We start from the raw sequence: 25137 nt of genomic DNA, 5'->3' as shown, positions 1-25137 counted from the left end.
ATTATACTATTATTTTTATTACAATTGTGTACTTTTGCGATTTAATTATTCAAATATACATCAAATTAAATTCCAAAAAATTAAATAGATTTCTAGATAAATGTCCAAAACTTATTAATCGATCCCCACATTAAATAACACTAAAATATTTTTTGTAGACATGCCATGATCATTTTTGTATAGTAATTCGAAGCTCAGATGGATTGCGTAAAACAAAGATTGTAAGAGATAATTAGGGAAAAAGCAGATAATTGAATTAACTAATTCCTTGATTAAATTGCCAAAGAATTATATGGATTTCCAAGAGAACGTGGAAAAGTAAATATTTAATCCCTCATTAATTAATAATATAATTTATTTTTATACATGCCTTTATCATCTTATTATAGTATTTTCATGATTAAGTTAATTTCATGAAATGAAGAATTTAACAGGTAATTAGGGTAAAATAAGGTCTTTGCATCCCATTTATCCTTTGGTCAAATACCCAAAAAAGGCAATTAAATTCCAGAGAAATGTAGAAATTTCATTATTTAATCCCCAGCTTTGTCAATTTTAGAAATAGTTTTTGAAGAAGCCATTGCAATTTTTGAAATAGGGGTATTCCATGCGTAAATAAATCAAATGACATGCATAATTGAACATATATTTATCTATCTTTATCTCCATCTAAAATTGAAATGGCTAAATATGTTGTAATGGGAAATTGTAGATATTTCTTTCGTCGACCCTGTGAAATGTCCATAGGACTTAAAAAGAAGGCACACGGATGCAGATTTAAAATTTCTTGTCAGATTAGGGCTAGATGTGTCGTTCATCCATCACATCAAAGGTGAACAAGAAATAGGCAGCATTCGTTCAGAATCTGAGACAGAATAATGATGTAGAGTTCACTCAGCTGTCCATCCAGCTCACTCAAAATCATCTTCACTGTGGTGTAGAATGGCAGTGTTGAAATGGCCTTGTCATCTCTCACGATTTTAGGCTGTCCATACCGACAACCGATTAACGACATATCTGCTGATAGTTAAATCAGTAAAAAAAAATTCATTTCAAGAAAATCATTGTATAAATGTAACGCTCCAAATTTGTAACTCTCCAAATGTGTTTTTGTGGGAAAAAATCAATAGTGACATGTTGTGATGCAATACAATAAAGCTAAAGATTTTGAGACATGGAGAGAGATAGAGTGTGAGATAAAGAGAAAAAGAGAGATTGAGAGATTAAGAGAAACAAAGAGTGAGATGACGAGAGGGTGAGATATTGAGAAAGATGAGAGGATCAAACAAGCATTCATCAATTTAATTACAATGAATTTCCATTTCCGTCTTTGGCCAATTGATAAATTTAATGCATACATTATCTTACTCTGTATCTCGATGTAGAGTAAGAGAATGGTAATGGATTAAATATATAGATCCGAAAAGGATGGGAAAGTGAGAGAGTGAGAATGAAAGAACAAAACATTTTAAGACATGGAGAGATATGTGAAAATGAGAGAGTGACCGGTGACTGAACATTCAAGATTACGACCAATGAAAGATCATTATCTCCTCTTGAAATTTTGAAGCAAACAGAGAACGGGAATTATCTTCCAGCCTACCAATTTGTGCACAAATATGAGTCCCGCATTAAGCAAGATGAAGAAGCGTTGGAGCATGCAGATCATGATGAATGGAACTATTCGGGTTTGTGATTTTAATTAACATTCAAACTTTTTTCTGGTATAAAATCAATATTGTGGCATGAGAAACATCCGTACGCATCTACGCATGGACTCAAGCATAGAAAATATACAAAGTGGAAATGAATGAGAACTAATAAAAAAGAAAATACCCTCTGTCAGTACCACTTGAACACTTACGATCCTAGTTATTAAAAGTTAGATAGTAATGCAGCCTATTATTTATTTCATTCAAAGAGGTTTTAAAGGGACAAAAGCCATTGAGAGAGATTTCTGAGAATAGGAAATGCAGAAAAAAGCCAGTTTCATGGGTAGGATTTAAACCAATAAAATTGTCATAAATGAGTGGAAGTCTGCAAGCATCTAAAATCCAATAAAAACATTTTGTATTCTGGACACATAAAACATTAATTTCCGTTGGTAATGTTTATAGCATTGAAATTCACATATGAGGGAAAGTGAAAAAATCAGCAAGGATTTAGAATCATTCCCCACTTCCTTGTTGATATGAACAAAGGATATAATGTAAAAATATGGTGTACTAGCATGACTTACAGTAAACGTTAGAACGTAGCAGCAACGTAAACCCGTCCACTGTCTTCCTGTTGTTTCCCCTTGCTCTGTTATATGGAATATAGAGATTTTAGAAAAAGACACATGCTTACGCATAGGTCAGAAAGTGATAAAACATAACGCACCAGCACACAAGTTGTCATCATCGTCAGAGTCATCATCAAAGTCATAGGAGTACTGGTCTACACGAAGGAACCATGCCCGAAACATCATCAGCATCTCAATGCTCTCTACATCTAGGCATGAACTTCAATACGTGGTGATACCTCGGCCAACTAAAAAAAGCCGCTCCACCGGTGCACTGGTCGGGCTTACGGCAAGAAATTGGTACACAATTTTGGTCAAGTTCTGAAAGTATCGTGTCCTGACATCCTTCCACCAGGTGAGAGGATTATCCTCCTCCTCACTGTATGGGATGTTTAGATACTTATCTAGCTCTTGTATGGGCATTGAGCATGGTCACTGATGATTGCACGGGCACGTATACTGCCGCTTGGAGGAAACACACTATGACGGATGGCGACTTTCTGACGATTCTCCCTGCTCTGAGTCACATTCAGTTGTTTTTGTAATAGATGCATAGTCTAAAAGACCGCCAAGATAGGAAAGCACATCTTGGCGACATGACGGATGCACAACCTCTATTTTTTGGAGAATGGATCAAATGGTGTTGCTGTAGCGACCATATGATTGCCCCAAGGTACCATTGCATATTGCATCAACTTCTTATACATAGCACTACACGTTGAACGCAATGCATCCCTTTGCGCAGCATCCGATGCTGCCCCTGCATTGTACATAGCATGCTCAATGTGATTGTTGGGCTCTGCAACCAATGATGTTACCTCAGTGATTGACAATTTCTTCGCCAAACACACAAAGTCAGAACCCTAGCACAATGGACCGAGGATGCCCAGATATTCATCAATCAACTCCTAGTCCTCCTGACATGGGCCGTAATCCTTGATCGACGTCGAAAGGAACTTCATAGCCATATGGTCCTGTACCTCTCTCTTGGCAAGAGGGCGCTCTAACATAATGAAAGTGGAGTTCCAGCGCGTTAGGCAGTCAACCTTTATCTTGTTCGAATTTGGGAGCTCAAAAATTTTGCACATATCAACATATTTCTCCATTTGTTGCATGGATCTCTAAATGGGATTAACGATGGCTCTCACACGTGAAACGTCTAGTCCCAAAGGTTCAAATGTCACCGTAGTATTTTTGTCGACCTGTGATTCAGTTGGATCATCCGTGTCCAGCGTTGTATCTAGGTAAAAATCTCAGACGCGTAGCGTATCACTTCCTGGTGCTTCTATATTAAAAATGATCTTGAGTACCTAGACTACGAGGTTGAGTACATGGGCAACGCATGGTACATGTCGGTCCATAGTGAATTGCGGGTTTATAATCTTCAGTTGATCCACAATGGAGGCCAGCGTCGTTTTTTTGTTGGACGCACTGTCTGTGGTGATGGCACAAAGCTTCGCCTCGATGCCGTATTAATATGCAACTTCCACGACGATCCTTGCCAAGTTAGTGCTGCAATGGGATCACTTGATCTATCGGAGAGCAAGAAGAAGCTCACAGAGCTTCCAGTTGGTGTCAATCCAGTGGGTAGAGACACCTAGAAGGGTGAGGTTATTTTGGGATGTCCAAGCCTCCGCGGTAAAAAAGACACTGTGGACAACAGCAAATATCTCCGCCAACATCCCTTGGACTTCTTTGTACATCTTTTCAACCGTCGCTTTGACTGCATCTGGACAAGGGATGTCCCCAACCACTTGTGTCCCGTAGAACCATAGTCTTCGGAATAACTTCTTCTTAACAAGTCGCCAAGGAAGATCGTTGTCCGTATGAACCTAACGAAATCCTCCTCCATCTGTTCCACGTTGATGCCGCGTAAGTACAACTTGTGGGTGAGTAATTCGTAGTGGAGAATAGTTCCCTGCTTCATTGGGATTCCCTTGATTTCACCGTGAAATTTACAGTGTGCTTTCTCTAGATGTCTCCAAAATACGTTTGTGCTGTTGATGATGCCTTTATGAAAGGCATTCTGCGCTTGAAAAAGCATGCACATGTACTCGTTTGGGCCAACTTCAGCAAATTGATCTAAAACTTCAGACCGATTGTGTCTTCCGCTTTGAGATGAGACATTGTCATTAACCTCTACAGGATAACACTCCGAAGACACTAACGGCATAGCCCTAGCCATTAATTTTGGAGTGGTAGAAGATGTGGACTCCATAATTCTACCAAATGAATTTACAAGATGCAACCATTCGTACAATGCATGTCACGCGCAATTTTCATGACATATTAGAGTCGCCCATTCAAATATAAAAAATGATAGAGATTTAAATAATTATTTTCCAAACTCTAAGTTTGCAAAATTAAAAATCGCAGAAAATAATGATGTGGTATTACACTTGACCACGTGAAATAAAATTATATCAACCAGATCAAACCATCCATCAATCAGATTTACTCCATGGACTGAGGGATCCATTACAGTAGTGCATATGACAAGGAAGATGGTGGAAAGAACCCATTTCTTCTTCTCTGTATTGTCAATCCCATTTAGTGACGACCATTGATAATCAATCAAAAGTTTTTGACCAATTGAACTAACTAGAGATCAATGGATCCAAAATAATTATGGCCTACTCTTACAAATTAATCACATAACACATATGAAAAATTGGTATAATTGTAATTACCACAATGTACCTCTTTTGGGTCGACGACAAAGACACACGAGATCAGGTGCCTACGCTCGAGTTATATTTCGACCTGTTCAGCAGTGGCGGTAATGATGTGCTCAGAGATGCCGCGTGAAATTCTCTAAAATCCATGAAATTTGAGGTAAAATTAGATATATGAACAAGTCTTGAGAGATTAAGAAAGATAGAAAGCAAGAGAAAGACAGATTGTGCAAGATGGAGAGTGAGAAAATGAAAGATTGAGAAAATTTGGAGAGATAACAAACAAGAGAATGAAAGTTTGGAATCAACTGAGAGTGAGATAAGTGAAGATTGAGAGATTGAGAAATAAAGAAAGCATGAGACAGAGATTGAGAGATTGAGAAATAAAGAAAGCAAGAGACAGAGATTGAGAGAGATGGAGAGTGCGAACATGAAATATTGAGAAATTCAGAGAGATAGCAAGCAAGATAATGAGAAATTGAGATGTTAGGAGCAATGGAGAGGGAGCGATGGAGAGAGGGGAAAATTGAGAGATTGAGAAAGATAGAAAGCAAGAGAAATAGAGATTGAGAGAAGGAAAGAATGAGAAATTTTGGAGAGATAACAAGCGAGAAAATGAGAGATTGGATTTAATTGAGAGTGAGGTAAGGAAAGATTGAGAGATTGAGAAATTTAGAAAGCAGGAGAAAGAGATTCAGAGATTGAGAGAGATGGAAAGTGAGAACATGAAATTTTGAGAAATTCAGAGAGGTATCAAGCAAGATAATAAGATTTTGAGATGTTAGGAGCAATGGAGATGGAGCGATGGAGAGAGGGGAAAGATTGAGAGATTGAGAAATATAGAACGCAAGAGACAGAGATTGAGAGATTTAGAGAGATGGAGAGTACAAACATGAAATATTGAGAAATTCAGAGAGGTAGCATGCAAGATAATGAGATATTGAGATGTTAGGAGCAATGGAGACAGAGCGATGGAGAGAGGGAAAATTTGAGAGATTGAGAAAGATAGAAATCAAGAGAAAGAGAGATTGTGCGAGATGGAGAGTGAGAGACGAAAAAGAATAATAAAACTCGGAGAGATAACACGCGAGAGAATGAGAGATTGGAATCAATTGATAGTGTTATAAGGAAAGATTGAGAGATTGAGAAATATAGAAAGCAAGAGACAGAGATTGAGAGAGATAGAGAAAATTGAGGGAGGAAGCAATGAGGATAATGAGAGATTGAGGTATTGAGAGAGATGGAGATTGAGAGAAGGACATATTGAGGAAATTCAGGGACGTAGAAAGAAAGGGAATGAGAGATTAAGATATTGAGATAGGTGGAGAGTGGGATAAAGAAAGATTAAGAAAATTAAGTGGGATAGAAAGTTAGAGAACAAAAGATTGAGAGATTGGGAGATATGGGGAGTGAGTACAGGAGATATGAGAAAATTCGGAGAGGTAGAAAGCACAGAAAGAGATATTGGTATATTGGGACAGATGGTGATTGAGAAAAGGAAATATTGAGAAAATATGAAGAAGTAAGAAATAAAAAAAGAGTTATTGCTTATTAGGACAGATGGAGATTGAGAGAAGGAAATATTGAGAAAATCAGAATTCAGTAAAAAGCAAAAGACAGAGATATTGATGTATTGGGACAGATGGACTGTGAGAGAAGAAAATAGTGAGAAAATCCGAAGAGGTAAAAAACAAGAGAAAGAGAGATTAAGAGAGATGAAGAGTGAGATAAGTAAAGATTGAGAAGATTTGGAGAGGTAGAAAGCCGGATAACGACAGATTACAATATTGGGAGGGAGGGAGAGTAAGAGAAGGAAGGATTGAGTGATTTAAGAAAGATAGGAAGCAAGAGAAAAAGAGATATAGAGAGATGGCGAGTGAATGAAGCAATGATCGAGAAAATTCAGTGGTAGAAAGCAAAAGAAAGACATTGGTGAGAGATGGGAACGAATGGAGAATAAGCAAAGAATGAACATATCTCGACCGTCTTCAATGATGAGGACGGGCATGGAGGGCGGTGGGGAAACGAATGCCACCGACGGCCTCCCGTGGTAGGCTGGTTGCACCGAACGGAGTGGAGGAGGGTGGCTGCAAATGTCATCGGCCTTGTTCTTCCTTTCGAAAAGGAAGAAACAACTAGGGTGGGCCGATTTTATTAAATTAATAAAATAAATTTTATTAAATTAATAAAAATATAACCGGTTTTTTTGTCCAGAAAGAGGGACGAGTAGGTTTTTTTCTCAGACGGGATGAAAAATCGTCCACAGGACGACTGGCGGGGAGGGTTTTCGAATCATTGGACAAAAAAAAACCGTCTCGTCCTTTGTCCCTGAACTGAATCTAAATTTGTCCCGTCCCATCCATCGTCCACGTCCGAGACGTCCCATTCATGAGTGCGAGGCGTCTAGTCCAGGGGCCGCCCGTGTGCCTGCCGGCACGAGTGCTACACGCGTGCCCCGGGCCAGACACCGCGCACTCATGGGCCATGGCCCTCGAGGCCCAGTGTCCCACGCGTGTGCATGTCGGCACTACTAGTACACGTATGCCCCCCCGGCCAGACACCACGCACTCGTGGGCCATGGCCCTTGAGGCATCTACCGATCAGTTTGTACCACACGCCCCGACATCTATCTGTAGCACTCTTTTGCTCACTGCTCAGTCTTGACGCTCCGCACACCGCCAACACCTGCACTGACACCTCTACCACTTTGCTCTGCTTCAGCGCCGTTGTGCTCAATGCAGTAATACCTGCAAGGGTGCCCTATGCCCTACAATCATTTCAATGCTCTGTGTGCCATGCCTTAGTCTCTTAGCAGGGCGTACCCACGTGCACAGATCTTGCTGCCTCTAGGCTCGCATCTTCAGCAGCCTACGCATACAATGCCCACAGCATACACGGCCTGTGTGCACAACCGGCCTTGATATGCCGCACTTGAATCGTGGCAAGCACAAGCACCATGTGGGCCTTGGCTTCAAAGATCAAGGACAGGTGTCACCACCCCTGATGTGTGTGGTGTCTAGACATGGTTGTTTTGTTCCTATTTGTTTGAAAAGAAAAAAAAATGCACAAAAGAACCACACAGGGCCTTGTTCTTTGTTCTGTTCTTTAAAAAAAAGGAACAAATTCGCACATTCGCACAAAACTAGAACAAAATTTGCACAAAACAAACAAAAGAACTACACACGGGTTTGTGCGATGTTCTGTTCGAACAGAATGAACAACTCGCACAAATTCGCACAAAAAGAACAGAATTACCACGTCTAGTGGTGTCCACGCTACGAAGTTGGTCTGCCATCTCGAGTCCAAGCATGTGGGCATATATAAAACAATTAGCCTGCAGGCTGTTGCGCAAGAATGCCACCTACTTTGGGGCCTTACACCAAGACACACTTCCTCACATTATTTAAAATTAACCATCAATTTCCAGTTCTAAATTTTGATAAAACCCTTAAAAAACCTTCTTTTGACTTTATCTTGGGACTTTTCTATGAGCTTGGGCAAGACATTGTCTGTTTTACTCTTACCCATTTGCATCCATATTTTAATATTTAATTTAACTTATTCCTGAATCTTAAAATTCAAGGGACTGTAAGAATAGAAAGAGTTAAGTGGGTTAGCCTCATAAATCTGCAAATTCATATCACACTCAGTGCACAAACCATGATTTTCTTATCTTATTCACAAATGATGAAACATTTTTATGCATAACCAAAAATAAGTGATAAAATCATTCCTAATATAACCAATTTCTGTATTTATTTGATGTTGTAAAATGACCATAGATGATCTGAGGTCAAACCATCGATTGAGAGTTTAGTTGGCATATTTAAATATAAATGTTCATCAAAAGACCTGCATACAATTTTTCACTAAAATATAATGGCTTAAAATTCAAAGATCCTACCAAAGAATATATATGGTTTAGTACCCCTAGGTATAAATGTTATGGGATCCCATAAGATAATCCGAGTTAAAGTAATGGAGTTCAATAACCAAGGATAGAGGAAATTCAGTGACCCTTGAGTGAGATGTGATAATGATTTCTTAATTTATTATTTACTTGAAAGGATAAAATTTAAGTCATAGACACTCATGATAAAATTCAGAAAATTATCCCAAATGTTAAAACTATTGGAGAATAAATGGAAAATAATGGCGGTGTTTGTGATATTGACCCTCTCAGACTCTTCTCAAGGGAGCCAAATATTTCATAGATACGCAATACCTCATCTAGTTTACATATAAACATACTTCTTGGTAAATTACTTATTCAAAAAAGGAAAATGTGGTCACGTTTTGTCCCTCGGTGATTTGTGCTATAGTTCAATTTTCCTGAGAATGAATTGCCTCTGGAGTGGATCCCTTCAAGTTATAAGCTGGTCCGTGACCCCAAAATATATTATAATTAAATATTTTCGGGTTGACTTGGGGCTTCTTTATTGGTATCCCTGATAAGTTTAGTGACCTTGAATCACAGAATCACACAGTTCAACCAATTTTTGGGCAGACTATATTTTAATATGGTCTGCAACCAGGCCTTTGGATGAAATCAAACCAGACAGCAAAAACACTGTAAAAAATAAATTTCTTTGACCCAAGCCTCTTTTTCTTTATTTTAAAAAAGGAGCACATGAGGTGTGCCCAACTTGCTGATGTATCTTCTTCCCCAAGTACTTCACCCCAAACAGCTATTACAATCCCTTAAGATGATTCTCAATGACAATGATTTTGACCTCCCTTGGTAGGTCAAGTCCATGGTGTAGGAAGAGTTGACCGCCAAAGTTGGTCCATTCTCTCATACCCCGTTCCAGTACACAAATTTTGCACTTGTGGAAAATTTCTCTCATATCTTACCCTTGTTATCTTCTGATTTAGATAAAAATAAAAACATGTCAATAATTATAAGATATTTAAATACCTTCTAACTGTTTATTTAACATATCCCTTTGGATTGGAATTTTTTATATTCGCATTTATTTTTTGCATTTTCTAAATCCTATTGATTTCACGACATGTGCCCTTGATCAGGTGATACCATTTTCCTGAAAACCATATGTTTGTTAGCATCACTATGATGGAAGTGATCCTTGTTTGGTTGTATTTTGAGCAGTGAGATGATGGATGGGGTTCATCTACCAACGTCCATTACAGATATATGTTATCATCATCACAGTTATCCTTTAACCAGGTAAATGGTAATGATAGTGATATAAAAATAAGATCAGTTACCTAATATTGATATAAGGTCACATGTAATAATAGGGAATTAACAATAAAACAAAAAATATGAGAATGATAGCAATAATGTATTGACAATAATGATACTATAAACAAGAATAATGATAACTGCTATGGCAGGGGTAATATTGTCAGGGCAGGGGAGACAGTAAGGATGGGAGTAGGGTAAGGGGTGACCAGTGGAGTGGTGTGATCCATGGCGAAAGGTGTGGTGTTAGGGGAGGTGGAGGTGAAGGGACGAACTGGGTAGGTATCCAATGTCCAATATCAGTATCTAATATCCTTTCTAATATATGATATAATCATGAAAATCTTGAGAAAAAGTAACATCCAATACTGATCAATATTGGATAGCGATAACAATAATGATAGATAGTCTTATGTGTTATCAGAGTTCCTACAGGTGAGGAACAAAAATCTCATATTTGTTCTCATCGTACCGGTCGACAAGTCCGGTGTCGTCTCCGTCATCAGATCAGCGGAAATCTGATTTCTCGTTGCCAGAGTGAAGTCTCCGGCGATGGAAGCGGCGGTGGGAGGAGGAACCCGGTCGAGTTTATTCTTGACCGTCTGATCCTCTATTAGAGGGTCATTCTGGTTATCATATATTACGATAGGCAACAAATAAGCATGGCTTGAGAAAGTCATTATCTAATAATACCATGGAATTCAGGAAGACAGAAATGTTAGACTCTGAATAGAGAGAGATATATATATATAATAAAAGAGGTAATCGTAGTAGCACTGAGAAAGAAATATCAGCGTGGGATGAAAATGAGAAATGCAGACAAAGAGCGAACTAATGGAATACTTAAAGAGAAAACAGACTGAGAAGAGAGAGAGAGAGGCAAATAGATAACCTAAGAAAAACTGGTAGAGAGAGAGATTATACTGACTGGTTCAAAAATAAAGCGAAAACGAGGGGGGAGAGAGAGAGAGAGAGAGAGAGAGAGGCAAATAGATAACCTAAGGAAAACTGGTAGAGAGAGATAGATTATACTGACTGATTCAAAAAATAAAGCGAAAATGAGGGGGGAGAGAGAGGAGGGTAGACTGATAGGAGTGTGAATAGTGGGACAAAATGATCGAGAGCGATTATGCTCACTTTCACTACAGTTAAGATTGATGTCGGCTTCTTATTATGGTTGTGTTCGTTCCGTAATCTTAGGTTGGGTCGATCAGTTTTTCTAACATTTATCTGCTCTGAACCACCATCCGAAGGCGTGACGCACTACTTCAGGTAGGCGCAAAAATGCAAAGTCAAAAAAATCAAGCAGAAGGCGTGAGCTTACGAGCGAGCGATGAAGATGAATGAATCAACTCATCAACATTTGATGTTTGACGGCACAACAGGGCAAGAAATGAACTCTGGGACCACTTTTCATCGACGTAACTGTCAAATATCAACAACAAATAAACTGATTGATGTAGGTGACTCAAACACAAACTAATAATAGCATTCCACTTCCATTCTAATGGATGACATAAAAGCAAAAAAGTAAAAAGAAACCCGGGTTAGAAGTCCTCAGATTGGACCGGAATCCGAACCCGCGTTCTGGAATTGTTCCAGCACAACGTTGCATGAGTTCATGGTGCGGCCGTCTAGTAGGCTGTGATTCCATAGCTTTATCATGAACAGCCTCCAGCACCTGAACCAGAGAGCCCAAGTCATTTTAAGATTTTATCTCATTTTATTAAGAAAAATCACTAAAACTTTAAAAAAGATAACAAAAGAAATTTCGGTGTTGAAGATATGGGCTAAAATACAAGAAAGAGTCCAAGCTTAAGAAGAGAGTTATCGGGCCCAGTTTAAGCCTCTATCGGGCCCGCTAACTATGGCTATCGTTAACTAGCCGTTGGCAGGCTAGCCGTTAGACAGCTACTATAAAAATCGATACATGTATTATTGTAAATTTTACCTTTTGGAATAAATTCAGAACTATTTTACTTCTTTTACTTCTGCCATCTTATCTCATTCGATCACCAGTGAACTCGACATTGGGGAATGACAGTGATTTCTATGTGACAACGCATATTTTCAATTTGCTTCCAATTTTACGATATAGTTTATCATGGATTAAGAAAGTAGTTTACACGTCGTTTGAGATCATTTTCTGGAGAAAAACGAAGCAAAACCTATATGAGAAATGCACGGATATCTTTGTTTAATTAAACATGAATATTCCTTTGGCCACTAGAATAATAGGGGGAAATTAAAAATGAAGAGTCAAGTGTGAATAAAGTTCTAATACAGTAATTAGGCAACAAAAAAGTTTTAATAGAGTAACAAGCAAAGACACAACGCTTTCTTACCCACAAATCAGAATTAAAATTTTAAAAATCTATTAAAACTTTACATTGAATGGGTGAACAACAATTTATTTGATACTCATTTAGGGAGAATAGAAACGAAACAAAACCATATCGGTTCAGCAACGCGACCTAGATGATGGAATATCAATTGGGTCGATCAATCTTTTGATTTAATCAAAGTTTGATCCACTCCATTAATCAAATCAAATAACAATCTCTTAAATTTGATAAAGATGTGAAATTTTTTCTCTTTCACCACGGTGTCACCTATGCTTGCGGTCCTTTTTACCGGAATCTTTAATCATTTAATACATTTTAAATATTTTATCCGTCAAATTGATCAACGCAATAAAAGTGGATTGATCATCAAACGATAAAGAAAAGGAAAGAGATGATACCACAAAAGAGATGGTTCTTTGACGAAGTCACGGCCGTGTAGCTTTGTGAAGGCTTCGCATGCCCAGGGGATGTGCCCATCCGCCAAAACCCTGAGAAGCAGAGGCAAGATCAATCACTTTCTCATGATTTCCTTGATGGAAAAAAAACTGCGAACGAGCCCAAAACGTAAAAATTAACGTAAAAAACTGTTGCCCCACCAAATAATTTATCCTATAAAGTCATCTATCAAGTAACTTCTACCTACGACTCTGAGTTAAATATTAATTGCATATTTGCAATCAACAAAAGAGAAACTACGGCACAGATTCAAATAGAATTGGCCGATGATGAGGATTTAGTCATCATCGTCCCGTTAATGTGTCATCCATTTTAGGTGCAAGATGAATGACACAATGAGGATGACTTCGTTATCAAAATCACAAATGATTGGTCAGATCGCAATTCTGATCGCAAATCGAGAATTTAATTGGGCCTGGTGGATCCATCGACATAATCGATCAGGGGACAATCCAGTCTGGCAGCTAGATTGAATTGATCTGCGAGGGCCACCTAAGATATCAGTCTTTTCTCTTCCCAGGCTTTAGTGAACTCACAGGGTCATTCTGCTTAATGGACCAATCCGTTAGAATGGCCAAGAAACTTTGATATGATTGTCAATTGGTTGTCGGATAGGTCAATGGATCAAATCTACCAATGGGACAATCAGAATCTGGCAATTGTGACCTATCAAATATTCCAATTCTTTCAGATATGGAGAAACAAAACCCTAGACAACAGGCGGGAAGGAAACAAGAGAACTCTGAATCAACTCTAACATCATCCACGTAAGCCTGTATAACAGTTATAACAGGCCATCAGTGAACTTAGGAAAACACAATAATCAAAATACAATAAAACCAAAAAGTAGCGGTCCACAGCTAGCAGATCCTCATCACTATCTAGGCCGTTGGATTGGTTGAATCCTTTAGTCCAATCCAATTCAATGTGACTGCAGAACCCTAATCAACATCACAATCATCGTCATCCATCATTGTCGTCCTAAACCATCAAGAATCACTGAGAACGTAATGAGCATATGGCTTAGAAAACAACGAATTAGGGTTTAGAAAAGAACATTCTAATCTTAAGTTAGGGTTGGCCAGTTTAACAACTGGCTTGAATAATAGACGATTTACATGAGCCATTAAACTGGAACTGAAATGGGACGATGAGCCACTTATAGAAGATAGCTCGCTTACAAGATTACAAACTGAGTAAAACTGATATTCTCTAGCATAAACAAGTATAAACCCTAAATGTAAAAGCAAAATGAAGTCTGAAGATGCTTGCCTTTGTCTCCTCACGAATGAATTCCACAAATGCATAATCCTCTTCTCATCTTTGGTCACATCAACAAAATCATCCAGCATCTGTAAGAGGCAATAAAAATAATGTTCAAATATCTTCATATTTTAGTACGGGATTATAATTAAAGAAGTTTCTCTTGATCTTACCCTCCTATCCTCCAAATCTGCAATATCATCGTCTACTTCATCTTCACTATCCTGATCTGAGAGAACTTGCTCCAACGCCATTGGCTGGGAAATTATCAATCTCAACCGGTTTTTACAAATTAAAAAAAAAATTGAACGTACAAAAAAAAGGCCGAAGTCAGGTTTATAATTAAGATAAACCTGTCCAAATGAAGATACTTTGGAGAATATTAACGAGAATTAACAGGCTCAGTTTAGGTTTTTTATCTTCTTTAGTAAGAGAGACAAGCAACATTAAGAAGAAAGATAACTTATGCAACATTCTATCCTGTGTAGAAGGTTTGAGAACCCCAGGAAAAGAAACTTTGAACTATATGATCCCAGTTAAATCCATCTTCACGAGTCTTCTTCCATAGGACACAGGCATCAGGCATCTTTGGTGAGCTGCCGCCACCCACTTGGTGTTGCCTGTTACTCTCACCATCGTCTTCTTACCCCTGTCCAATTTGACACTAGAATAGGAGCATCGTTAGCTCAGCATGTCTGATGGGTCAATCACATTCAAATATTGCTTTCCATGGACTGGGGATTGTAACAGTGGACCCGGTTCCAGAGCCTGGGTTGGGAATGGTTCATGTTAGTCGTGCATCAGTGTCTCCTCTGGTATATCAGACCATACTCCAACTCTTCCAACTTGACAATGGGCTCTTCCACAGAGCCCACATGCTGCATCTTCAACAATCAGCAATAAGATTCCATACTTTGAAGCCAAACCATTGGGTTAACGTCAGCAAAGTCAAATAATCCCACTCCAGCTCACGGCTCGTGACTCCAAATGTGATATCAATTCTTATGTAAGCTTCCCAGATGGGCCCACATTGATGGGCCATGGCCCAGGCCAGCTGCTCAGTTGGCACCATATTGAAGTGGCCATGGAGGAGCCTGCGGGCAATCCAAGTGGAGCCCATTTACCGAATGGGATGGATCCTGGAACATAATATTTTCTTCTTCAATATGAGCCCACTCTGCATACACTATGTATTAGGATACATAATATCGATCTGATAGATTGATTGATCGATCGGATTGCTGATCTCAGCAGGTGATTGATTGCGAGATCTGCAACTGATCCCATCCACGATCGGGACAATTCGATCGACACTCCACCTCGATCAGATCTTATGGTTGGAAGGGGCCACCAAGAACTTAAATGTTCATGAAAATGGGATGAAAAGACCAGGAATCCCTTCTGAATTCCAATGACGTATTTTGTGTCATTGGCATGTTGAAGCTCCGCATTGACATGCAGCAACTATCCATTGGACGGATATCCCATTTTGATTCAATTTGCCAAAGATCTATCAGATAGATTATTGAGACCAAATGGATGTCTGGATCTGATTAGCCCATGAGTACATATCAAGATTCAGCCCAGTGATCTACCAAACCATGTGATCAGATCAAAATTTTGATCGTCTGACCACTGAAGGAAGATGATCCTCGGCAATCTGATCAGATCGCCATTCCCTACTGTGTACGGGTTCCAGCAGTTATGGCCCCCTTTTCCCGCTGGCTGACGTGGCTGAAGGCACGATGACAGTGCCAGCACTGGAGGTGCAGGTGACCATCTTCCCAGAATCTGGAGCAGCCAGGCAGGTATCTTACTTTTTGGATGTTGATATGATCCGCCAGCGAGTTTACACTCGGAGGCCCCGACAGCAGCCAGCGAAGCCCAATCAGGCTGATACGAACCTTGATCTAGGTTCGTATCGGGAGGAGGTTGGAGGACGAGGCGAGATAGACGTTCCCGGGGTAGGAGAGTTGAAACGGGAATGAAGAGAGAGGTTGAACAGATGGGGACAGGGATCGACCGGGAACGAGCCGCCTGATGACGCGGTGAAGGGTTGACGATCGAGGGGACGGGGATCGCCGGAGACTAGAAGGGAACCGAACGGCAGGGGTAGGGGATCGGATTGGAGGGGAACCTGTTAGTGATAGACTATCCCTCATGGGCTAATGGGCCCTATTCTATAAGCCCATTAGCCCTATTATCCTCTCTCCCTCTTAGGGTACATATACCCTTACATGTACTCTGTTCAAGTTATGTCATTATCTTCTTCTTCTCTTCCCCAACATGGTATCAGAGCTCCAGAGCTCCTTCCCTAGGGTTTGACATCGCCCACCTACAGCCGCCGCGCACGCACAGCAGCCGCAGCCCGCAGCCGCCGCGCACGCACAGCAGCCGCAGCCGCAGCACTACCGTAGCAGCGCCGTAACAGCACCATGCCGTTCACCGAGACCGACTTCCTGGAGAAGCCACTGTCCTACAAGGTGGCTCATCTGCTTCCGTTGGTCCCCGAGACGACACTCTTACGGGGCCCGAATCTACTCCCGTGGATGCGCTTCGTCGAGACCACCTTGAAGGCGCGCCAGCTCTTCAAGCATTGCACTGAAGACCCCCTTACCATCGACCACCCACATTATGCAGCGTGGGACGTTGAGGACCAGTTCATCCTCGGCTGGATGTATGCGTACACCCTGGCTCCAGATTTCGCGACCGTCTTCCGCATCAGAAAGCGGTGAAAGGCTTCTGGGATCAGGTGCGCTCTTTCTGTGGCCGGAAAGCGACTGGTGGCGTCTTTATTCCCTTGCAAGTCAGGCCAGCAATCTCCGTCAGGGTCGCGGCGATCTCGGAATATGCACTTGCCCACAGGAAGATGTGGGATGAAGTGGATTACTACCGACCGCCCGACGATCCGACGCCCAAGGCGTTCCAGAATGTGCTTCTTCTGCGGCTCATGCGCTTCCTCAATGGCCTGAACCGCGAGTATGATGACGCGTACGTCATCGTGCCTTGCACCGCAAGGAAGGTCCTCCTGCCCTCGAGGAGTTGGTGAAGGAGCTTCAAGAAGAGGAAAGCCACTTCCTCCTCCATGGGACTCCCTCCTCCGGCCCCCCGGGTGAGTCGACCGCACTACTTTCTGCCCTCCCTTCAGGCGGCAAGGCACCGTCAATCCTCCCTACGCCCACCTCCGCCGCTCCTCCATCTGGGACGACGATTTGCTCGTACGGCAAACCGGGACACGGGAAGAACAAGTGCAAGAAGCGCCTGAATGACTGGCGAAAGAAGAAAGAGGCCGCAGAAGGCAAGGCCATGGTGGCCCATTCTGATTCCTCCTCCGCCAGCCCCTCCGCAGTGACTATGGACCAGCTTCAGGCAGATTTGGCCCGCCTCCGTGACCAGATGGCTGCCCTGCAGAATCCGTCCACGGCCTACTTCGGCGGCTTTGGTGCGTCTTCCCTTCCTTCATCTTCAGATGCATGGTACTGTGGCCATACGGCCTTCCACTCACCTGTCGTCTCCGATACGACTTGGGTCCTTGATTCGGGGGCTACCGAACACATGACCCCGAGCAATGCCCGGTTTGTATCATATGAGCGGCATCGTGGTGGCCGCACTGTCCTCACGGCCGGGGGTGGACGTCTCCGTGTGGCCGGAATCGGGGCAGTCTATGTGGACGGCCTCGGTGTGGTCCACAACGTTCTCCATGTCCCTGACCTGCGGGCTGTGCTTATGTCTCTGCAGCGCTTAGTTGATGCTATCTCTTGCTCCTTCCACCTACAACCTGACGGCATGTTTCTGTCTGACAAGGTGGGCCGGACTACACCGATTAGGCGGGAGAACGGACTGCTGATGCTGGACGATGGAGGCCGCTCCCTGTGCTTCATGGTGCACCGGACTCTTCTCTCGGTGGCTGAGCAGCGTCGGGGACGCCTTCTGATGGAGCATCAGCGACTTGGACACCCACCTTTCTCCACTTTACAGCGTCTTTTTCCCTCGTTGTGTTCGGGCGTGGACCTTAAGACTATGCTTTGTGAACCTTGTCAGTTAGCCAAGCACCGCAGATCCTCCTTTGCTTCATCCTCGTCTCACACATCGACCCCGCTGTTTCGAGTCCACTGTGATGTTTGGGGGCCAGCCCCGCAGATCAGTCTGAAAGGGCACCGCTACTTTCTACTCTTTGTGGACGAAGCTACCCGCTATACGTGGGTCTACCTCCTGACTGCGAAGTCGAAGGTTGCGCAGAATGTTCGACACTTTTGCGCCATGGTACAGACACAGTTTGGTCAAGGCATCCGGCGTTTTCGTTTCGACAATGCCCGGGACTTCTTCAACGCTGACCTCGCCTCCTTCTTTGCCAACCGGGGCATCCTCCACGAGTCCTCTTGTGTGGCCACGCCCGAGCAGAATGGCATGGCTGAACGTTGCATCGGCTATGTTACCTCGACGGCGCGGACATTGCTGTTGGACTCCAAGGCGCCGGGGCGTTATTGGGGAGAGGCGGTTTTGACGAGTACTCACCTCGTTAACCGTATCCCCACCCCACTCCTGGAGTTCTCCAGCCCCTTGGACCGGATGACTGTGGCATTCCCGAATGCTTCTTTGCGGACGGGACTCTTGCCTCGTATCTTCGGCTGCACCACCTACGTCCATGATACTTCTCCCACACGCACGAAGTTTGATGCACGCGCACTCGGTGTGTGTTTGTGGGTTACTCTTCCTCCAAAAAGGGTACCGGTGCTATCATCCGCCTTCTCGGCGGTTCTTCATCTCGCAAACGTCACCTTTGCCGAGCATGAACCCTATTTTGGGACTACTCTACCTCATCACGCCTTCCGCTGGATGAGGCTCCTCGGCCCCCTTGGGGCCAAGTCCGATCGTGGAGTCCACCACTCCCACTCCACCCTCCTCACTTCTGGATCTTTCTCCTTGATTCCTCTTCCTCACATCCTCCTGCGGGTCCTTGGACGTGTCCTCTACCTCTTCTTCGTTACCTGCCCTTCCCCTTTCGGCAGCTCTCCCTCTCCCATTGGGCTCTGTTCCTCCTTCCGGCCTCCCTTCCTTGTGGAACCCCGGTGCGTCACCCTCCTTCCGCCTCGGTTGCCCACCCTCGTCACCCCCCCCTCCCCGGCTACCCTCCCCCTCCGGTGAGTCTCCTCGACTCCCGGTGTCGCTCTACTGCTCCTCCCGGGAGTCCCCATTGCTTCCGCTCCTTCTCCTGTCGATGGTGACGATCAGTTGGGGTGGCCTATTGCTCTACGGAAAGGGGTCTGTCAGTGCCCTAAGGCCCCCCTCTACCCTCTCTCTCATTACCTCTCCTTCGACCGGCTGAGTCCTCCCTACCGGTTGTTCCTCACCCGCATCGAGCCGGATCTCGTTCCTCGGCGCTAGCCGATGCTATCGCCTCTCCCCATTGGACAGCGGCGATGGACGAGGAGACGCAGTCTCTCCTCCAGACCCCCACGTGGGACGTCGTTCCACTACCTCCGGGCAAGAGGGTCGTGGACTGCAAGTGGATTCATGCCAAGAAGCATCATGCGGACGGTGCTCTCGAACGCCTCAAGTCTCGGCTTGTGGCTCGGGGGTTCACTCAGTCCTATGGCGTGGACTACTTCGAGACGTTCTCTCCTGTGGCGAAGATGGAGACTGTCCGGCTTCTTCTGGCGCTTGCAGCGCACTTCCACTGGGCCATCCGCCAGTTCGACGTCAAGAACGCCTTCTTGCACGGCGACTTGACGGAGGAGGTGTACATGCAGCAGCCCCCGGGCTACTCACTCGGCCCCCCTGGTCACGTGTGCCGACTGCGGAAGTCCCTCTATGGACTCAAGCAGTCCCCGCGCATGTGGTTTGGGAGGTTCTCCTCTGTTCTGAAGACCGAAGGGTACACTCAGAGCAATGGAGATGCCTCTCTCTTCTTCCGTCACCGCCCGAACCGTGTCTCCATTCTTGCCGTGTACGTCGACGACATCCTTATCACGGGATCTGATGCTGCCGAAGCTGTCCGCCTCAGCACTGCCTTGGCTAAGGAGTTTGAGATCAAGGCCCTAGGCCTTCTTCGCTACTTCCTTGGTCTTGAGGTCGCCTACTCCCCCCGTGGGATCTTCGTCTCGCAGCAGAAATACGCCGTCGACTTACTGGCACTGACAGGGATGACCGATTGTGCGCCGGTGAGCACTCCCATTGATCCCAACGTGAAGTTGGGCGAAGGGGAGGATTCGCCGCTGACGAATTCCCACCGGTATCAGCAGCTGGTGGGGAAGCTCCTCTACTTGACGCACACTCAGCCCGACATCGCCTTCGCCGTCAACCTGCTCAGTCAGTTTATGCACTCCCCACGGGAGATTCACCATCAGGCCGCCCATCGGGTCCTTGCGTACCTGAAGGGCTGCCCCGGAAAGGGCCTGCTCTTCCCTCGCAGCACTGACCAGACAGTGAAAGTCTACACTGATGCTGACTTTGCCGGCTCCATTGTGGATCATCGGTCTACCACGGGCTACTGCACGTTTGTTTTTGGCAGTCTCGTCAGCTGGAAAAGTAGCAAGCAGGACAAAGTCTCCCGCTCTAGCGCCGAAGCTGAGTACTGCGCACTCGCCGATGGGGCCTCTGAGGGCCAGTGGATTTACGGCATCCTTCACGATCTTCGCGTGGAGTATGCTGGCCCGATTCACTTCTTCTGCGACAACAAGTCGACGATCGCGTTGGCCAAGAACCCTGGACAACAAGGCCGCATCAAGCACATGGAGCGCAACTGCTACTTCTTCAAGGAGCGAGTTGACGAAGGGATCTTTGACCTGGACTTTGTTGCATCCGCCGACCAGGCAGCGGACGTCCTTACCAAGGGACTCTCCCGCCCTCTTCTTCAGAGTGCCGTCTCCAAGCTCGGTATGGAAGATATCCATACTTCGCTTGCGGGGGGGTGTTAGTGATAGACTATCCCTCATGGGCTAATGGGCCCTATTCTATAAGCCCATTAGCCCTATTATCCTCTCTCCCTCTTAGGGTACATATACCCTTACATGTACTCTGTTCAAGTTATGTCATTATCTTCTTCTTCTCTTCCCCAACAGAACCGGCTGAAGATCCGGTGAGACGATCACGGGGGTAGGGGATCGTTGGACGGTCAAGGGGACGGGACCGAGATGAGGAGTATCGAGATAGTGAGCCAAGAGGCCAAACTTACCTTCATTCTTGACTGCCCTCCTCAAGGGAGGGCTACACATATTTATAAGAAAAGAAAGCAATCTACCCTAAACATGACATGACTAAAATGCCCCTAGTGGGCTAAACTTCCTATGATACCCTTTGGGGTAGAGGATCGTATCACAGGCCCAGCCCACTACGAATTTTTTAAGTACAAGTGTCGAACTTGGTCAGGACAAGCTGGGATTTTATCAGATGTGCACATCTCTGTTGGGAATGGTGCTCAGATTACAGGAAAACTAGGCCACTCTGTGATTGGTACAAATGCAGTATCAGAAGGTTCTGCTACCAGTCATACAAACCCTCTTGAAAGGGCTGAGTCAATCCACAATCGTATTATGTCCCTTCCAAAATATGCCTCTTGAAAGGGCGGTAAGCACAGTACCAGAAAGGTCTGCTACCAGTCATACAACCCTCTTGAAAGGGCTGAGTCAATCCACAATATTAACATGTCCGTTACAAAATATTCCTCAGCGCAAGTAAAACAGAATTTTCTGAAATTATTTACAGTAAAGTTTTGTAAAAACGTAAAAAGCTCCGCATATTAGAAAAGGACCGAAAAGACTTAATGGATAAAAAAAGAACAAGGTGATATCTTATAAGCGAGGTGAAACAGACAAAGAATCTGAACTCACCTGAGCTCTGTGTGAGTGGAAAAACTGTCGTTTCTGAAGTAGCGTACGGCTGGGAGGAATAGAAAAAACATCAGAAGTTGCTAGCTGACTTATTTAAGTACCGATATTAACAAGTGAACACTGACTTCTTGGGATCTCCACGGTCCACAGGACCCTTCCTCGTTTTGCTTAATTGAGGCATCACAGATCCTGAAAATATATTTGATCCAGATATTTGTTGACCACATTCATCAACAGAGGCTTGCGCTGAAGATGCACAAACAGCACTAGGTTCCACTTGTTCTTCAGAGGGATTTTCTGAGCCATGGAATTCGCTGTTCAACCCAGGTGCCACAGAGGGGCATCCATCATTTCTTGCCATAGGATCAGCTGAAAGAAATCGCCCAACTTTATAGTAATTAAGGGAGAATTAAAAGTTTGGAAACCATTCAAAGGCATACCATTTGTTGTCTCGAGAATCTCCCCAACTTGATTAGTAATGAAGACGTCAGGAAAAACTTCCGGGATTTCCGACATCACAGTAAGGGGAAGGACACTTCTCGCACTTGATCCATAAACTTTGGCTCCTCTGCGTAGACTTCGTCCTGACCTGGTACAACTTCAAATAAATTAGTAATCGATTATGCAGATATCAAAACACATTGAGAAAATTGATGCAGATTCATTAATATCATATGTGAGGAGAAGATGGGCCTATAGTCAGTGTTGCTGCAAGTCTGAGGAGAAACGCAGGGCCCATGATAACACATGCCCAACATAACAGTCGGCCATGGAAAGGCACCAGGGGCACAGGAATAAAGACAAAGAACATTGGCATGGCACAGGTCTGGAGACTCAGGCAGGCATTCTAGTAAGGCATTTGGTACAATCTTTTACCCCAAGGTTATCTGCAGCAATCTAATTCCATCAGGGGTATTCTAGTCATTTGTCCCATTAGGGTTATTCCTGTTATTTCACCTTATATGTTTATCCATTTACGTATCACAGCCCTCCCTTCATTGTTCAGGAAAAAAAAATCACAGCCCTCCTTTTGAGAGGACAGACAAGAAGTATCAAGAAGTGAAGTTGTTCTCCTCTCTGACATAGTCCATTCCGTTCTTATCTGCTCTCCAGTGACGTGCATCCGGTCAGACCTCTTATTTCATGCTGATGTCCACTCTGCTATAGCTCTCATTGGCCATATCCACCCTGCTAGCATTCATCTTCCTCTAGCCAAAGTCTAGCCCGGCATCCCCTCCCTCTGCCGCAATCACTCCGGCATCCTCTGACTCCCTTCCTATCCTCTCCCCCATAAGAACTTCCTATCATCATGGGAGTCTGCAATGATGGGGATGAGTATCGGGCGTCTGCCTGGTAGACTGAAAAAACCATTTTCACAGGAAAAAGGCATTGGAGTTTGGTGTGACTTTCTCTTCCAGTGATCAATACTATTTCAGTTGATAGATCTTTAGGAAATTGTACTAAAAACTTAAGGTTAGGCCAGTGGGAAAGAGTATGATAGAGTTCACCAAAGAATCCATCACAGAGGGGCCAAACAGGCCAAATAAGGGCCAATCTAAAATTTAATCAGGAATCTAATTCTGCCAAATTGCGTAAGTAATCATTTGAACACGAATTGATAAATCTTGAAGTTGCTTTCTGGATCCAGAGCTGCACGCAGATTGGACCACAAGAGTCACAGTATTCTGCAATTCTCGATCGTTCTTCCTCTCTATCGTACAATCTTTATATCTTTCTCTCCTCCCTCTTCTGATCTTCATAAAATTCCTTCAGAGACCTATCAGAATTTTTTTTCCAGAGGCTCTCAAGGGATCACTCTGTATCCTATAATGTTAAATTGGATAAACAAAAAGCATACAAAAGATGGAAATACTGATGAATTAATAATGCCTATAATCATAATAATCTTTACCAATAGTTGAACGTCTGCATTCTCGGATCAATGTAACCTGACAAAGACTGAAAAAAAAATCAGGATTAGACATCTCCAAGGATAAATCAAGAAAATATAATCATCGAAATCCTAAATTGTATATAAAAGTAAATTACCGAAGCCAGATACGACTATGAATAATGTAATGGGCTGAAGAACAGTATATTTTCTTAGTTAATGTTTCAAGGTTAAATGACTTCATGAAGAAAATAAAAATTGAGCACCAATTCGTTTCTAGAAAGGTATCTGGAAGAGAAGTTTTGGGCACTAAGAATGTATTTTTACCTCCGTTCTCCAGAGATCAGTTTTAACGGAGACATTGACTGCCTGATATTCTTCTGTTATCTGCACCAGGTTTTGAAATGCTAATTTAAGTAATTTCCCAGAAAACTTATGATGCAGGTAATAAGTCAACAGCACTTTTACCCACCCAAAATTCAAAGTTGAAAAAATCATGTGATGAAGTCAAGTGATATCGTAGCCCCTACAATATCCAAAAAAATAAATATGGTTAATATGATGCGCCAACTAAAGAGTGAAGAATATAACACCAAAACAAACCTTAAAGCTTGCACATTTAACCAAGCAAAATGGACAGGCGAAGTCTTCCGTAACTGTAAACAAGAGGAACCGCTTAAACATTCATCATCCTTCTATCCATCAGTAGCAGGAAGAATATCATGAATTTAAACACCCCCAATAATATAGCCATATGAGGTAGGCAGATAGAACTCCAATAACCTGAAGTAAAAAGTGGAAGTTTGATCTCCAAAACAATATTACTGAATTGACTTAACTAATGTGATATGATCTGCATCCTATCTAGGGTTAGTTTTGTCACGTTACCCCACTAGGGGCCTTTTAGTCATTTGACCTTTATGTATTTCCTTTAAATAGGCCAGCCCTCTCTCTCGAGGGGCAGCCAAGAACGTCCATTCCCTCAGACCTCCTCCTTGGCAACGACCATTAAGCCTGTGTCCTGTCCTCCCCTTCCCATCCTCTACCCCACTTGAAACTCGCAGATACCAGTCATAATGCCACAGACTATTTTTCCTGATAAAGAGACTCAGACATTCCCCCCACCAAGGTGTTCTGAGAAGAGAAAAGATGGCTCCTCTCCATAAAAATTTCCTTCATGGAGCATCC

The 25137-nt window shown here is 43.3% G+C and overlaps 2 protein-coding genes across 12 annotated transcripts in view; both read right to left on the bottom strand.

Moving 5' to 3' along the window:
* Window positions 1-770: 770 nt before the first annotated feature.
* LOC144716563 (uncharacterized) lies at window positions 771-7074 on the bottom strand. Of its 11 annotated transcripts, none has more exons than XR_013584933.1 (4): window positions 6943-7074; window positions 4985-5098; window positions 2240-2304; window positions 771-985 (listed from the first exon to the last, which is right to left on the bottom strand). XR_013584933.1 is itself a non-coding variant. In XM_078591714.1 (4 exons), the coding sequence occupies exons 1-4, from the start codon at window positions 2705-2707 to the stop codon at window positions 1006-1008; spliced, it is 321 nt and encodes a 106-aa protein (XP_078447840.1). In that variant the 5' UTR covers window positions 2708-4964; the 3' UTR covers window positions 771-1005. The 11 variants fall into 11 exon arrangements, 3 of the variants coding, with proteins under 3 accessions (XP_078447840.1, XP_078447841.1, XP_078447839.1); XR_013584932.1 differs by having other exon boundaries at window positions 6933-7068; XM_078591714.1 differs by lacking the exons at window positions 4985-5098; window positions 6943-7074 and adding exons at window positions 2383-2439; window positions 2524-4964 and having other exon boundaries at window positions 771-1020.
* A 4480-nt stretch (window positions 7075-11554) lies between these two features.
* The window catches only part of EMF2 (VEFS-Box of polycomb protein), a 28489-nt gene continuing 14906 nt past the window's right edge, over window positions 11555-25137 (bottom strand). The window contains exons 12-22 of the mRNA XM_078591712.1: window positions 24553-24605; window positions 24422-24475; window positions 24277-24336; window positions 23971-24017; window positions 22499-22647; window positions 22184-22427; window positions 22059-22107; window positions 14403-14486; window positions 14239-14318; window positions 12909-12998; window positions 11555-11846 (exon numbers count right to left, since the gene is read on the bottom strand). Of these exons, the coding sequence (XP_078447838.1) occupies window positions 11723-11846; window positions 12909-12998; window positions 14239-14318; window positions 14403-14486; window positions 22059-22107; window positions 22184-22427; window positions 22499-22647; window positions 23971-24017; window positions 24277-24336; window positions 24422-24475; window positions 24553-24605 (1034 nt within the window). The 3' untranslated portion in view covers window positions 11555-11722. The remainder of the gene's footprint in view (window positions 11847-12908; window positions 12999-14238; window positions 14319-14402; window positions 14487-22058; window positions 22108-22183; window positions 22428-22498; window positions 22648-23970; window positions 24018-24276; window positions 24337-24421; window positions 24476-24552; window positions 24606-25137) is intronic.

This window comes from Wolffia australiana, chromosome 2 (genome assembly GCF_029677425.1).
Source record: "Wolffia australiana isolate 7733 chromosome 2, ASM2967742v1".
NCBI classification, from domain to species: Eukaryota; Viridiplantae; Streptophyta; class Magnoliopsida; order Alismatales; family Araceae; genus Wolffia; species Wolffia australiana.
This window is presented reverse-complemented; position numbering and strand designations above follow the sequence as displayed.

Coding starts and splice junctions, on each gene's coding strand:
- LOC144716563 (XM_078591713.1), bottom strand. CDS start 2,707: ATGCCCATACAAGAGCTAGATAAGTATCTAAACATCCCATACAGTGAG. Junction 2,440..2,523: donor GCTTTTTTTAGTTGGCCGAG/GTATCACCACGT, acceptor TCCTTCGTGTAG/ACCAGTACTCCTATGACTTT. Junction 2,305..2,382: donor TGATGACAACTTGTGTGCTG/GTGCGTTATGTT, acceptor TCCATATAACAG/AGCAAGGGGAAACAACAGGA.